A 16,161-nucleotide genomic window follows, 5' to 3' on the forward strand; every position below is an offset into this window, starting at 1 on the left:
ACTTCTTAAATGTGACATGCATAATGTGTACAGAAAAATTTCAGTTGAAAAAGATGGAAAAAACTAATTTAGAATAAAACTAAGCAAAGTAACGCTTGTATCTTAATGAGAGATGTCATGGAGAAATGACATCCAAAACAATTTTTATTTTCAGTTCCATGCCCTGCTGACTTTTAGTTATAAATAAGCTAGTATATATTCCTAATTGCTTCAAGGGCATAATTGCACTTCACTAATTTAAAACAAAATTATTATTTTTTCCAGTAATATTTTTATTATAACGATAGTGGGAAGAGGCAGATGCTTTACAGGTGTAATATACTTCATTAGTCCACTGACTGTTGAAAATCAGAAAATAAAACTTTGTATATAATGACAAGTTATAGTGGTTGGGATGTTTCACCTACACCAAACATTTATATCTGCAGGTGTAAATATCTAAAAAATGCCAGTTACAGAGAAAAATGAAGGAACTCGATCTTCTTTGCTAACCCTTAAATTACCCTGTCTTCATACAAATTACGTTATCGTTTACTATGTTAAAATTTTCATGTTTGGTACATAAATCTGTGTGTTAACCTGTACAATTTTGACAGGTGCCAGTCAGTGGTCTAGGACTGGCGGACAAGCTCCCTCATCTCCAAACTATGAAAACTCTCTCCACTCTTTGGTAAGAATTGTTTGAAGTTACATATTATTTTCTAGCTAACAGTTGAAGGTTCATTTTTGTATAAATCCTGCATATCATTAATGAAAACAGTAGGATATCATTACAAATGAATTCTTTGCTAACAAATGGTCTGGTTCAGTTGAACAATATAAGACATGCAGGGTGTGTCTTTCACCATCTGTTCCTTGGGCATCAGGCTTCTGTGCTAAGGACAGCTGGTGCCAAAATACTGTTATGAGACTCCGGTACCTTTTCACAAACCCATAGCTAATTCTTATCTAAAGCTCACTTTGTAGAGTAAAGATAAAGTAAGAGATTTCAGATCTTTGCATTTATGTGTACTTTTTTTGTTTTCTTGTGTGATAATCCTGTGGGCTTTTTGTCATTATACTATCACTAAAGTATTAAAATTGGAAATTTTTTCCTTTATGTAATATTAGCTTATTGTTATTGGGGAACATTAATTACTGCATTGTGCTGGAAAGAACAGACTTTCTATACAGACGAAAACACAGGAAATAAATTGCAGTATTAGGGGGAGGGGCGATTTTTGTGTGTAATGGGTTTGAAAAATCTCCAGAGGGTTTTAGTTGCTTTCTTTCCTTTGCTGGTACAGTGTCAGGAAGGGAAGGGGGAAAAAGAACTGATGGAATATTGAGCAAGGCTTTGGTTCTTTGTTAATAATTCTAGTTTCCAAAAATATAATTCCTTTTTTCTGTGACTAACAGAAATAAATATAAGAGAAATCAATTTCCTTTTCTTCATACATTTTGCAGTTAAATTTAAGCAATATGTGCATCTTAGAATGCTAACATTATAACTGCAGTGTTGAGCATTTAGCCTTCTCACACCTTAATATAATCAGATCTCTGTTGCATTAACTTGACTAACATTTTATGCTGACATGCACATCAGCTGTTTCCTCATCTCTTTTTTGAATTAATCTTAACCTGTGCTTTGCTTCCTGTTCTGTCTTGACTTTGCCAGAAAAATCGAGTTGAGCAGCAACTTCACGAGCATTTGCAAGATGCAATGTCCTTCTTAAAGGATGTCTGTGAGGTACTATTTCTCTTCAGATGGTGCCTTTTTGTGTTTTGGTTAATTCTACTTACATATTCCTTATTAAAATCTTAAATTAGCACAGTGTATGTCCAGTCTTTTGCCTCCAACATTTTTCCATTTTAGTTTCTAGAGCGCTGCAAAACCAGAATCATCTTTGCTTATTTCTTTAAAGAAACAATAAAGACAGGCCTAGAGAATTATTTTGTGTCAGTGTACAGATCTCATGCATTTATTGGGGAAAATGTTCCAACATATGTTCATACATTTAATTTCTGAAGTTTATAACAAAATTACATAATTTGTATAGTCAGATTTGGAAAACAATCACTTAAAACCTTGGGCTAAAACCTTGTCCAGCCTTTGTAACCATATGCCCTCAAAAAAGCCACTACTTTTCTGAATTCTCATTAGGAATTGTTACCTAAATGGTGACGTTGATTTTATATTTTTTTCTCATGCACTACTAGGCGCTTTATTTTTGATACTCATTTATTTTTTTTCTGTTCAGACAGTAGTAGAAACTAAATAGCATTATTAACCTTATAGTAAGCTTTGTTTTAAGAAATAACTATCTCTTTGTTTCTGAGATGGCATTCATTTCACATCTTCTAGCCTTATTCTTTTTCCGGTTTATTTGTAGTGATAGTAGGTGCTTTTGAAGCCTTCCTTTTTGATTTTGCATTTCATTCGCTGTCTTTCATGTTTCACAAAGTAGAAACCATTACAATATAATGAATTAAGCATATTATATAATAAATGACTTAGTGCTCCTCTTAACTCCCAACAGCAGTCTCGAATGGAGGATCGCTTGGACAGACTTGATGATGCCATCCATGTGCTACGAAACCATGCTGTGGGACCTTCAACAAGCCTGTCAGGTGGCCACGGAGAGATACATGGTTTATTGGGGCCATCCCATAATGGGCCAATTGGAAGCCTAAACTCAAATTATGGCGCATCTAGCCTTGTAACTCCCAATCGACAAGCTTCAATGGTAATATTTTTTAAAAACACATTAATATATGTTTTGTCTGTAACTGTTAACTTCTAATCTCTTTAAATCATAGTAGAGCCTAAAAAGTTAAAGCTTGACTGGAATTTGTGTAATGTACACTATCAGTGATATTTATGAGGAATACTGAGAGATGCACTGATTGTGGAAGAAGGAATGGCAGGCTGCTGCACCTGCTGCTGGTTTCCAATTAGAGGGGATTGAGAAGGGGGGTACAGGGGAAAGGAAGGGAAAAACTTAGACTTTGGCCTGGTCAATGGCCCATAAAATCCTGCTGTGACCATATGCAGAAAGCTGAGACTTTCTGCTGGAGAGCATTTGAGCTTATACATGCATTTTTTCCAGATGTGTAATAATTGGCAGAACAGTTTTCTCCTTGAAATAGTGAATAGGAAGATTGAGTGGGAAAAGCAGTCAAGAAGGACAGAATTTCAAGTGTTCTGGTCTGGAAAAGCTGTTTATTGTAAATTGGAACTAGTCTTCAATAGCAGACGCAGGCAGAAGACTGGAAGGAAGCTGTTGGAATGTGGAACCATAGTGTGTACAAGCTCAAAATTTAACTTCTTTTTTTCAAATGAAAAAGGGTTTTGATCACAGCTGTAGTGTAAGTAACAAAAAAGAGGAAACCAGTTTTAGATTAATCCCTGAGAAGAGTGAAATAATTCAATCCATCTTTTTTAGTTTCTTTTAAACATGTGAATCATTCTGAGAAAATTTGGATTAAGACTTTTGTAGATCAAAAATATATGTTGAAAGCATTGCAGTATATAACAAATGAAATCTGCTCATAACTTTGTTTCCTTCACCCTTCCCCCAAAAACGCTTAAAGAAAAAAAGTTTTTAAAAACATGCTTATTTTGATGATGCCATGTGTTTGCATGTTTACAGCATAATTTTAAAGATCAGTTACATGCTGTGAAATTTTCTATCATAAAACAGATTCACAGCTGGGTGCTGTGTGATCAAGGTAAAATTTCACCTATCATCAAAATAATTGGGTACCCCAATAGCTGAAGGGTTTGTATTCTATAAAACAGAATTAGTTCCAGGTTTTCCCATTCACAGGTCAGATATCCATTTATATTAATTTCAGAGCCAGTGTAGTAAACCTCAAAAGAGACTGGTTACTTTCCTGTAGATGTTTTTTGTTTTTTTCCCCCAGCAGCATATCCAACTTTAGGCATTCACATCATTTTACAATAGGCTTTAAGTAATGAAACATGTTATGTATAAATGCTTTGAAATTAGAATTCTCTCTTCTTTATGTTGCCCATGTATTTATGGAATGCTGTAAAAGGGAGAATTTTATGGTATTCCTGTAAATAGAGACTGAAGTTGGTGGAAAACTGTAGCCCTTTTAGTTGAAAAAATGTGTGTGTCTGAAACTGCAGTGACAAGACTGTTTTAGCAAACAAGATCGCGCTCAGTCTGATGGGAGCCTTCTGATCTTTCTCTTCACTCTGATTTTGGTTACGTGGTTAGTATATCCTCCTTTTTCTGTATATGTATGAGTTGTGGCTGATCTGTGATTTATGTTGAGCCATGGAGACATCTGCCTACCTTAAAGACACCCAAACAATCAGCACATTCTTTGAAGTGCCACACACCATCATAAAGGATTTTAGGGTGTATCAGAGTATATAGGATATGGCTGCTGTTGTAGAGCAGGAAAATAATTCCCCACTCTCTTGTGGGGGTATCTTTCAGAGTGGTGGAGGGATAATAGATTAACCACTTGGAAAAGAAAAAGGGGGATTAGAAGAGAGGAAGAGGGTTTGAACAAAAGATCTTGAGCAAAATATTTCATGCACTGCTCTTGGTCACATGTTATAAATCTAGTGTAACCAAGAGCAAACTTTGGCTCCATATAGGGGTCAAAGCCATGTTGAAGTTCCTGCTTAAACTGGGCATAGTCAGTCAAGTGTAGATGATGCCAAAGTGTACTGATATGCTTTTTATTTTGATTGTGTTCTAAACTAGGCGAGGATAAGCTTCATAAAGTTTTAACAAAACATTTACCAATTGAAAATCGCTGGTCAAACCATAATATAAACAAGCTCCTCAGGAATTCTGCTTAAATTGTTTAAACATGGCTGTGGTGATTGTAGACTGAGTCTGTAATACTATACTGGATTTTTATTTTTGATTGAGAGTTGCTATCCATCCATTTAAAAAAAAACAAAGAGGAAAAGGGGGGCATCAAACTTAAGTTAGGGTAGGAAAACAAGAAAGTAAATGCTTTGCTTTTGTATTCCGGGCTGCCTGAGTGCATGAACCAAAATTCTCAGAGCACTCTGTCTTGTCTTTTCAATTGTCTTGAAAAATGGGTAAACTGAAATGTCACTGGGCCAAATCCTTTTCTTTGTTACACCACCTTAACCCTATTGACTGCAACAGAGAGCAGTATATGGCCCATTTATGGCTAATCCCGTAACCTGCTGAGTGCCCTCTGACATCACTTGGAGTTGAACGAGTTCAGCAAGTTGCAGGGTGGAGCCTTTGCACATGTGCATAGCAGAGATTGGCATCTAGGCCTAGTGGTATACCACTGGCTGTTTTTAACATTAAATTGTATTACAGTAGTGACCAAAATGTACATGGTCCATATATATATACATAAGAAGATCACAAATACAATGTTCCACAATCTATTCATTTGGAAAGCTTTATTTTACCATTCATTTTTCTTAAAATGGTAGCTGTACACAAACAAATGGAAGGAAGAATTCTACTAGAGAGATTGAGGTAGTGAGTTTTATGTGATGTGTGTATTGGGTTTTAAGAGATGGGCCTTTGCTTTTGTTTAGCAACTAAATAGCTCTTTATGTTGTTTTTGGAGGAACCTTCCATAAAACTTATATTAAGGAAATAATGAGCTTTTATCAGCCAACAAAATGCATATGTTAATGGAAAAAATCAACATTGATAAGGTTTTTATGGTTTGGAATGTATTTTTCTGCCCAAAGAATTATGTTCATCCGGATTTAGCAGTAAATGAAACCTCATCTTCTGCAAAATCTAAATACAAGACATTTTAGCTCTTTAATAATAATAATAAATTAAATTTCCCTAGAAGAAGATGATCTTGGCAGAAGAAGCTAGGAAATGAGTAATTTAACTCCTTTTTATGTAATTAGTGTACCCAGACATGGTTTTATTTTAACATTTGCTTAATTTTTGAGCCAGGTTTATTTTAAAACTCCAGTTGGCTTCATTTCCTGCTCTCTGAATGTCCTTGTTGGTTTTTATTTTGCAGGGCTGTGCATTACACTTACTCTGGTCTTCATTCAAGGAAATATTTTAATAACTAAAAGTCATCAAATATTATATTTGCTATATGACCCTTGCAGTGGATTGTATTTTATTTGATATAATATTTCCATGTAAAAAGGAAGAAATACTTCTATTTTTATTCAAACCAGTTAGTATATTTTCTTTTACTGTCACTGTAATATAATGGAAAGGGCATAGCATGAACTGATAAAAGACAGAAAACAGAGTTAAAGATGAAAATCAATCCTTAGCTCACTCTACTATTCCCAGGTGCAACCAGAATCTCCAAAGAGTGGTTGGTTTTTACAAGGTGTACCATATCTGCTGTAATACCTCTTCTCCAAAGGGCAGTTTAAGGCCCCAGTCCTGCAAGCTGCTCTGTCCAGGCCACCCCTTGTCCTGGCACAGATCCCCATTGATGTCAGTGCAGCTCTGTGGAGACTATGCCCACATGGAACAATTTGTGGAATTGGGCCTAAGTGTGGAATTTTGACACATGGGTCCCATCAGATGTGTCAGCTGAATTTAACAACTGCACTTCAGCATGGCTTAAAGTTGGTTATAGCCCAATTGACCAGGCCATGTAGTTCAAAAACCCCCTGGGATGAAACTTGCTTCAATTAAACAGAATTTAACTATGCTTAAGTACGGTTTTCCATCTCAACTCTCTGGCCTATCTATGTAGGTGAAGACTAATTCTCAGTTTCCAAGCTTTTGTGGGTTATACCTTCTGATGTTTTGAATTTAATATTTAGAGTGAAGCACATGAAGCAAAACTATACTTAGTAGGAGATAGATTTATTTTCCTACATATCATTCTAAAACTTCCCACTTAGGATAGTCTAATACAGTTTTTTATGTTTTATCTACTTTTTCATTAATTTATATCATCAAAAATACTCTGCGGAAATCCACTTTTCTCTGTGGCCCTTTTCAGATTACTACTGCCTGCTATTTAAATTAATAAATCATATCTGGTTAATCCAAATCAGTTTGCAAACTCATTTTTTTTAAAATGTAACTATAAGAAACTTTAGATTAAGTAGTCAGTGTTTATATACATGTTATGAATGGATTATCCATGTATGCCTGTATTTAGAAACATTTTAAAATAAATATTATTCACTCAGTAAACCGTAATAATTGCTCCATATCATGTAAATACATTAAAGAGCATTTTTAAAACCCTCACTTACCCAACAGATTTCAGTGTGTCTTTGGGAGATTTTGTGGTTTGCAGTGCAATAAAAATATGTAGTAGATTGTGTGCTTTGTATAGATAACAAAAAAAAAAAAAAAAAAAGTGTATTTACCACACATGGTAAATATCTAAACTATTTTAAAAAATGAAAATATTTGTAAAACATTCTAGGTTGATTGCTTCCCAGATTTTCAAAACTGGATCTGTTTTTCAGCTATGGACTCATAAAGTATGTCTTGGTCAATTGATTTCAATGTATAAAAATGGAAAATACTTACATTTCTCTTTATCTTTAAAGTTTACTTAAAAGTAAACATGAAAACTTCTGAGTTAAAGTTCAGAACAGTCTTTTTTTTGTTTGTTTGAAAATAATTAAATCCTGCAATTCCATTATAATGGAAATACTGGCACCACCTTAAGTATAATAGAGCACCTCTTTCAATAAACTACATTAAGAGAACTTCCTCAAAGTGCACAAATAACTCAATCAAGATATGGATTAAAATTATATACTAGACATAATCAATATTCTATGCACTATTGTTTAAACAGCAAGACTGAATGAGATCTAGAATTAGTTCACCTTTACTCATATGCAGGTTTTTTCATCATCTGCCATTGTTTTATTTTTCTGACTGTGGAGCAACTGATTAGACTTAACATTTTTCTATTGTGAGAACGAAACCGATTGGTCAGATTAAATTAAAACAAGTCCCTCCACAAGTGCCATAGTGTAAGTACAGCAATGTAGGAGGAGGAGAATCCACAAGGCAAGATTGTCATTTTTTGAGCCTGACTTTTATTCTGAAGTGAAGGTTCACAATTATTGAAATTTAGACAAGTATTACATGAGTATCAGCCCTCCTCACTCAAATAGCAGGCTGTCAGCTGTATGCTAATGAGCTGAACAATTAAAACGCCATCCTATCTGGCCTTCGTGAGCAAGCCGCTCTAGTGAGACAAAGAGCTGTTTGTACACCTGTTGTGCTATAAAGATTACAGAAAAGCTAGAGGGATGTGGTGAGCAAGGGTTAAAAGGAACAACAGTGACTGTGAAAGTTAAATTTTCCAGGAAATATAAGAGAAACATTTGTGAGAGGAATCAAGTTACAAAGAGAGTTCTGCTAACTTCATTATGCTTAACTAGTCCAGATTGTGTGCTTCAAACGATTTCCATTCTGCTGTAGTGTGATGTAACAGGATGGTGGGGTTTTTTGTTGGGTTTTTTGCTTTGTGTTAAATGTGTAAATATAGGGAAATACACAAATGCTTTTGTTTTTTTATGATATTATTTTAATATATTTCTATAACACTGGTGTTGATAGCTGCAGTGCAAAAAACATACTGAAACAATTCTAGGGAGCCTTAGAAGGGACTGCAGAGTCTTAACAAGGGATCTGTATTTGAAGTATTTATTACTAAAAATAGACCAAATGCTCATTTTCTAAAAAAGAGGGAAAACATGCACAGGCAGCCCAAAGAAAGCATGAAACATGCTGATGGGATGAAAAGGTGAGATAATTCGGGTCAGGGTTCAGTGACAAAATAAAATGAAGGGGCTGCAATCTTTTCACATCTCCTTATGGGGGTCCAAGCCTTTGGATGAACTGCGTGCCTAGAAGTCAGGGGGAGCTGAAGGCATTCGTCACCTTTTAGGAGATTCTGAGACCCTCCCGGGATCAGTCCTTTAATTAGAATTAGTGTTTAGGTGTGTGAAGGTGATTTGTCTGGTTAATATGAAAGCCGTGAGAATGAGATGCAGAGTACAATTTATAAAACTAAGCTGGTATATTGGATCTAAAGCATTTCTGCTTGGGGCGCTCTCTTTAAATTTAATTAAAGTTAATTAAAGTTCACCTACCTGTACTGTTCTTGATAATTTGTGTTTTAATCAACTATATACAACTGTCATCTCTCACAGGGAGATCTGTTAACTTTAATTCAGTTGATTATTCATGAATTTCAAGGCCAAAAGGGACCTTCATGATCATCTTCTGTGACCTCCTGTATAGCACAGGCCTAGAACTTCCCCAGAATAATTCCTATCAGTCACATTACAGTGTGTTAGCACATGAAAAAAAGAGCATCTATCTTAGAAAAGCATCCAATCTTGATTTAAAATTTGTCTAATACATTGTTTCCATCACATACTTGAGATCAAAATGAACAAATTGTTGATGTGCTAGTCAATTTAGTAATGTGAAATATTTTAAATAAGTAAAAATTTTCTACAAAGCTCATTAGCCTCAGTTGTTTGCTTGAGTTTTGTGAGCATACATTACCAGGTACTGGAACGTGGCATTAAATTCAGCCTTTTTTATTTCCAATCTATTTTCTGAATCTGTCAGAATTGATCTGTCGTTCTGTCATCTTTCGATTAGCCCTAGATTTTAAAGTTGCCAAGACTCTGGCAGCTGTTTGTTATGTTTGTACATTGCTTGAAGATTTTTTTTTTGTAAATAGGCTTTGGAGCTAACTTGCCCCTTAAGACGTCTGAGGTCTTTAGCTTGAATAAAAGCACCCTCATGTGTTAGGATTAAGCATAACCAGGAGAATAAAAAAAAGCACACAACCTCCAGGGCAGAATTTAGCAAAGTCTTACATTAAATTTTCTTTTTTAAGAATGAGTTTCACATTCTCTTTTTGTGAAGAGTGGGTTGTTTATTGTTGTGGGCTGAATTTTCAGAGCCTGGGCTGCCATTGCTCCTACTGAAATCAATCACAAAATTTGTAGGGGTTACAGCATGAACGGGATTGAGATGACTATCTTCAATCAAACTTTTATCATAAATTAACAGTGGTACATAGGAAAAACAATGTATGTTCTCAGAAAATACGCTGTAAATAGCACCAACCTATCTTGCCTTGTGTGGTGGATTACTGAATACAAAACAATAGATACAAATAACCCAAACAGAATGACCTGCTATTAGCCAGCTAGCTTGGTTGTTTTTTTTTTAATTCCTTTTTTGTTCCTGTGTGTTAGCTCACAGAAAATAGTGTACATTAAACAAAGGATAAACTTGCATAAGGGTATTTATCTCTCTCTGGGTAAAACCCATACTAAGACATGAAAGGTAAAAGCTGCATTAATTACTCAGGAGGGATTCAAAGCTCAGCAGTTTACTAGGATTGAAGGATTTATTGAAAAACAGTGGTTCTCATGTGTAACTCCAGGCAATAAACCTATTTAATTAAAGGCTTAATCTTCTAGTTGACATGTTTGCTACTGTTGCAATAAAAAGCCTCATCTGTAGCCAATTTTTTAAAGTATAAAATAATGACAGTATCCTTGGTCTTTTCCTCTTAGTTTTTTTTTACTGTTAATTGCATTATTTTGGTTATGTTTTAAAACTAAATGATTCCCAAGGCCTTTGTGTCACGGAAGTAGAAGCTTTAATAAATCAGTTTTCCAGATGATTTTAAACTTTGGTGTCATTTCTCATTATCTGGTCTTTATAAATTTAAAAATACATATTTTTAAGGTAGAAGTGTTTAAATGGATAGCAACGAAGAGTTTTCTTTACTGGGTGTCAGTTTTCTAATGAATTTGACTGCTAAATCTAAATGTGTATATTCCTCTTTCACATACATAGGTGTTAAGAATCATTAGTCCAAGTTGCTGCAAAACTTGAATTAATTTAATTTTTTTTAAGACTACTCATCTTTAGGCACACAGCTACTTCAGGAAGTAGGTTCAGTTCAATCACCTCATTTTAAGAAAGCTGAGATTGAAAAGGTCCAGAGAGGGACAATGAAGATAGAGACACTGGTGTTTTTTCATGTGATAACACACTGAATTGTGACTGATAGATATTACAGTATTTAGCCTGGAAAGGAGAATGAGAGTACTTATTGAGGTATATAAAATAATAGTATTGTGAAAATAGATTGAGTTCTTGTTTAATCTTATTTCATAAAACAAGAACAAGGGCTTAGCTGATTAAAAAAAAATCCCTGCCACATGAGGTCAAGACTATTAATTCAGTAGGACTTTATTTAAAGAACACAATTTTATGACTGTTAAAGTTCACAGCTATACAAATTAAAGCAGATCCAAGGGAAATCAAATCTTATGCCTCAGGAAAAAAATCACTGTTCCATGGTATGACACAGAAAAAGTTGCTAGATTGTTGTATAATTATAGTCAGGTTTTAGTCACTGCCTGGAACAGTATTCTAATCCAGTGTGTTGTAATCCAGTGGTTTAGTCCAATATACAATCTCTTTCAGATATATCTTTCCTATGATGACCCATAACGCAGGGCCCCAATTCTGCAAACACTTAAGCATGTGCATAATTTTACTCACGAGTTGATCCATCAATAGATCTGATCTTGGATGTGTACACTGTGGCATTTTGGAACACTTTGTATACTATGTAAAAGACTAGGCAACAGTTTACAAATATGTCACATGAAAGAAAATATGCTTTATGTAGTATGTCCATATTAATGTCCCATCTCACAGTGTTTTAGACTACAGTTCTTAATTTTAAAAAAAAGCTTTAAAACTCTTATCAGTATACTTAAATGTGTTGTTTTTCTCTTGTAGCAGCACCCTATATTTTACATCAGCGTTAAATGTAAATTTACAGTGTGGAGTATTTCCTGAGATTAAATTGGTGATGGGAACAGTATTGCTTTTCTTTGCTTTAGGCTGGAACTCATCGGGAAGAAAGTGTCAGCCTCAACAGCAACCATTCAGTCCTGCCCAGTACAGTGTCTGCTCAGAGCACAGAACTAAATCATAAAACACACGAAAACTACAGAGGTAACCATACTGTACTATTCAATGGTAAACTAGGCTGTTTAATAATTCAGGGATATAGATCCAGATAAATATGCATAAATACATAGATAAAATGAATGATGCAGATAAGTTTGTGACAATATGACTTAATTTATATTGATTATCAATTTCACCAAACTGCTCTGGATTCTTACAGGAATTCAGAGATAATCCTGTTTCATACTTCTCCCTGATCCAAATTCCATGTGAGATCTCACTTCACAGCCACCATTCTTCCAGCTGAAGTGAAGTAGCGAGATCTCCTTTGCAGTGCTTGGTTGCCATTTGTAAATCATCTAGAGGACTCTCGCACATGTGATTTTTATAATACACAACAAGCCTGTATTTCAACACATGACCAATAAAGACATGAAGCCTAAAATTGCTGGGGGGGAGGCTTCCTCAATTCTTAACTTGGAAAGTAGGCTACAGAAAAGAAGGCAGTTCATGCACTAGCATGCCTGTGCTGTTTGGGGTTTGCATTTCATACTTAATGTGCAGGATTCGCTTATTACACTGAATATATCTGTATTGAGCTCAAAAATATATAGATCCGGTCCTGCCCTCCTTATTTTGACAGCTCTGCTTGCTAGATTGCAAATAGTCGTGCTGTAAATTGCTCTGATACAGGAGTCTTGATCAATAACTGCTTACATTCTTCTCTACTGATTCTGCACCATCAGCTCTATCACTAACAGCTGATACATATTTCTCCCTCTGCAGAAAGCTGCCTTAATCCTAACCCAAAATTTTTGCATGCTGATGTATGTTTTCACCAAACCTCTAAACTGTATGCCAAATAATGCTCTTGAAATGCAATCCTGTATTCTCTATCAGATGTCTTGTGTCGTTGTTTTCCTCAGGAAACATTTTTCACCAAATACTGAGTAATCTTCCCAGAATCTCACACTCTATGTATGGGGAGTTAAACCTCGGTTTCATGCATGACAGTGGACAGAACTGATCTGTTTAATACTGTAAATCATTTCCGTTTGTAATCAGTGTTGATACGTCAAAGCTCCAGGCACTTGCTTATAACTTTAAATATACAAAACTCAAGGATTAGAGCATGATAGTCAAATCAGATCAATCCCCCATGAACATAAATCTACCAGCTGATCCTCTGAATATAGGAACATAAAAATTCACTAGCTGAATAAACAGTTCAGCCCTTCCCAAAGGCCAGAGTAAGTAAATGCTCTTGCAACATGCTCTGAAGCTCAACAAGTTAGGCTGCTTTGGAGTAAGGAGATGGGGAGTGAATTCCAAAATCAAGGGTTTTTCAGAGAAAATGATATAGTAACAGTTGAATTTGGTACATTTTACCTTAAGAGTTAATAACAGACAGTAGTAAATTTGGTCAAATTCAATGACATAATTGCAAACTTACAAAATATTTCCATCTAACTTACCAATTATACTATCGAATTAGTCTTGTGTCTTACAAATTCGTGTGTGTATTTATTGGAAGTTAATGGTTCTCTTCCACAAGAGAGATCATCTGCCCTGTTAGTAGTACACCAATGCCTCTCTCATATCAAAAGGTTACAGTGTTACTGCCAGACCTGCAGTCCTCTGGCAGCCTCTCCTTTTGATTGCTATCTTCTCCCCCAACACACTGGTACAGTACAGCATGTTCCTTGAACCCTTCTCACTGTTCAGTTCCTCCCCCTGACCTCCTACTTCATCTCCTTCTCTACTCATCTCCAGTCCTTTTCCACCCTCATTCTCTGCCTGTCCCTGTCTTCCCTTCCTTACCATGGAACCTCACAGCCTAATCTCCAAGCCTCTCCAAGGCTTGCCTCCTGCTCTGCTTGTCCCATTCCTTTCTCTGTCTTAATAAACAACAAGATGGAAACTCGCTTGAGATTCACTTATAAAATATTTTCCAGTATGAAAGGGGGTTGTTCTCCTGATTGTAATTTATACTGAGCTGTGTTTGTTTGCAGCGTTGTCAGGTGGCTTGCAGAGCCAGTCTGCAGCCATAGGTCCAGCAGAAATCAAGTCAGAACATAAGGAGAAGGATGAAAATATACACGAGCCTCCCTCATCTGATGACATGAAATCAGATGATGAATCCTCCCAAAAGGATATCAAAGTTTCATCTAGAGGAAGAACGAGGTATGCTATTGGTATGCAAGCAAAGAACTCTACCCTGCTTCTTTTTAAAGCTCAAACTGCATTGCATATTTTGTCCTTACCAATAGCAGTGAGAGCTTGTAAACCATTGGTAACTTTAGATTCAGTCTCAAAGCTTCCTTTTTGTTATATATCAACAAGGTTGTGTTTTAAAATGTTGACTTAATGTGCATATATCAGTAGGCAGAAGATGGTATTTTTACACGTTGGCATTTTAATAGTGCAAAGAGGAACAGCGGAAGATTTGGAAATCTGATTTTTCACAGTTTTGAAGTTAATCATAGTTCTATCTACAGTATGTGCAGGTACGTAGTTATATCACAGTTGGCAGTGGAGTGACAAAGAAGTCATTAGCTGCAAAACTTCTGCTGAATCTTCTGGATATGCAATGGATGATACAAGAGGGAAGCGTTTCTGAAAACTGCACAAATAAATGTTGAATAGGAAAGACGCATTTTTTATATATTTATTAATTTATTAGGTTGAAAATTATTTGTGAATTTTAATGCAGTTGAGATATGGAAAGCTACCTAGAAAGATGGTTGGGGAACTCTAAATTTGGGAAATCAACCAACCAAATGAGAAGGCAGCAAGTTTGCTATACCATTTGCTGTACCATTGCTTCACCAAGGGGTAACATATTCCTCTGTTGTTCTTGAAAGTAGTTTGCTACCTATGGACACTGTACATATTAATTTTACTTAATTCCAAGTTAACTAGCTATGTAAAATCCTCTGAGATGTATATTTTCAGGAAAATCTGAATGGCAGCAACAATATATATTTTTATCAGTTTGCTTGCATATGTACGCCAATTTGAAATCATCATTTTTCTTTTTCAGATGAGACCCTTTATATGCTGTCACTGTTAAATGGGTATATGAGCATAAAATGAGTCAAATTGGAATTTTGATCCAATGTGGACATTTTTGTCAAGGCATTTGCCAAACACACTTGTGATGTTTATACCTGTTAAAATAGATCCTGACCTCCAGAATATCTAACAAACTTTTATCTTCCCTTGTTTTTTTAGCAGTACTAATGAAGATGAAGACTTAAACCCAGAACAGAAGATAGAAAGAGAAAAAGAGAGGAGAATGGCAAATAACGCTAGAGAACGCTTGCGCGTACGAGATATTAACGAGGCATTTAAAGAACTTGGCCGTATGTGTCAACTTCACCTGAAGAGTGAAAAACCACAGACAAAACTGCTTATTCTTCACCAGGCTGTGGCAGTCATCCTCAGTCTAGAGCAACAAGTCAGAGGTTAGTAGGCTACCTGCCACTGTGTTGTCACAGCTAGTAGGTTGTTTTACTCATGTAACAGTTTGCAGCCTTCTTTATTGCATGCATAATGTTTTTCATTTGCATTTTTTCTTCTAACACACACAGCAACTCACCAGATGTACAATTTATTAGAAACATATTTGCCTTTATGTAAAAATGCTGTGGGAAAAGCACGGAACTGTTGAAAATAAAATAGGTTTAGAATCCTTTGATCCTCGGTTTGCTCCTTTGCAATTAGCCATCTCTTCATTATGCATCCAGAGTAGACTTACTAAGTAGAAGATTGAGGAATGTCCTGCTTTGATTTTCAACCTATGCTCGTTTCACAGTATGGAAATTTTAGTAAAATGAAAAGGTCTGTAACTTAAGATTAAACCTACCCATTTCTATAAGAGGCAAATAAGTTTAACTGGATTTAATTAAGTTTAAATTACAGTATATATTACTATGAGTAATATGCTTTAGCTACTTACTGCATACTTTGTACAAGAACATGCAAAAAGCTTTCTTTTAATTCCATCAAATTACTTTTTATATGTTCTCCTTTCCTCTGTCTTTCACAATTCACATTTTTCTAAACAATGAAATAACATGCACTACCGGGAGGTGAGAAAGTGAGTTCTTTGTAAATTGATGTGACTTTAAGGAAAAGAACTAGAGAAACATACTTGGTTTTCTTTCATTTCTGTCTCTGCCATATACATTTTGTTTAATTCTTATCAACAAAT

At 35.4% G+C, this 16,161-nt stretch overlaps 1 protein-coding gene across 27 annotated transcripts in view; it reads left to right on the forward strand.

Moving 5' to 3' along the window:
* TCF12 (transcription factor 12) overlaps positions 1-16,161 on the forward strand; it is a 273,293-nt gene that overhangs the window by 249,625 nt on the left and 7,507 nt on the right. For 15 of the 27 annotated variants that reach the window (XM_067555900.1, XM_067555916.1, XM_067555907.1 and 12 more), the window contains 6 exons: positions 597-670; positions 1,658-1,729; positions 2,520-2,726; positions 11,876-11,990; positions 13,958-14,129; positions 15,180-15,412. In XM_067555900.1, the coding sequence (XP_067412001.1) occupies positions 597-670; positions 1,658-1,729; positions 2,520-2,726; positions 11,876-11,990; positions 13,958-14,129; positions 15,180-15,412 (873 nt within the window). The remainder of the gene's footprint in view (positions 1-596; positions 671-1,657; positions 1,730-2,519; positions 2,727-11,875; positions 11,991-13,957; positions 14,130-15,179; positions 15,413-16,161) is intronic. The other 12 variants (XM_067555909.1, XM_067555913.1, XM_067555918.1 and 9 more) reach the window with 4 other exon arrangements.

The sequence above is a fragment of the Emydura macquarii genome, unplaced genomic scaffold, assembly GCF_026122565.2.
Source record: "Emydura macquarii macquarii isolate MOO-44397 ecotype Brisbane River unplaced genomic scaffold, CSIRO-AGI_Emac_v2 contig_1644, whole genome shotgun sequence".
Lineage (NCBI taxonomy): Eukaryota > Metazoa > Chordata > Testudines > Chelidae > Emydura > Emydura macquarii.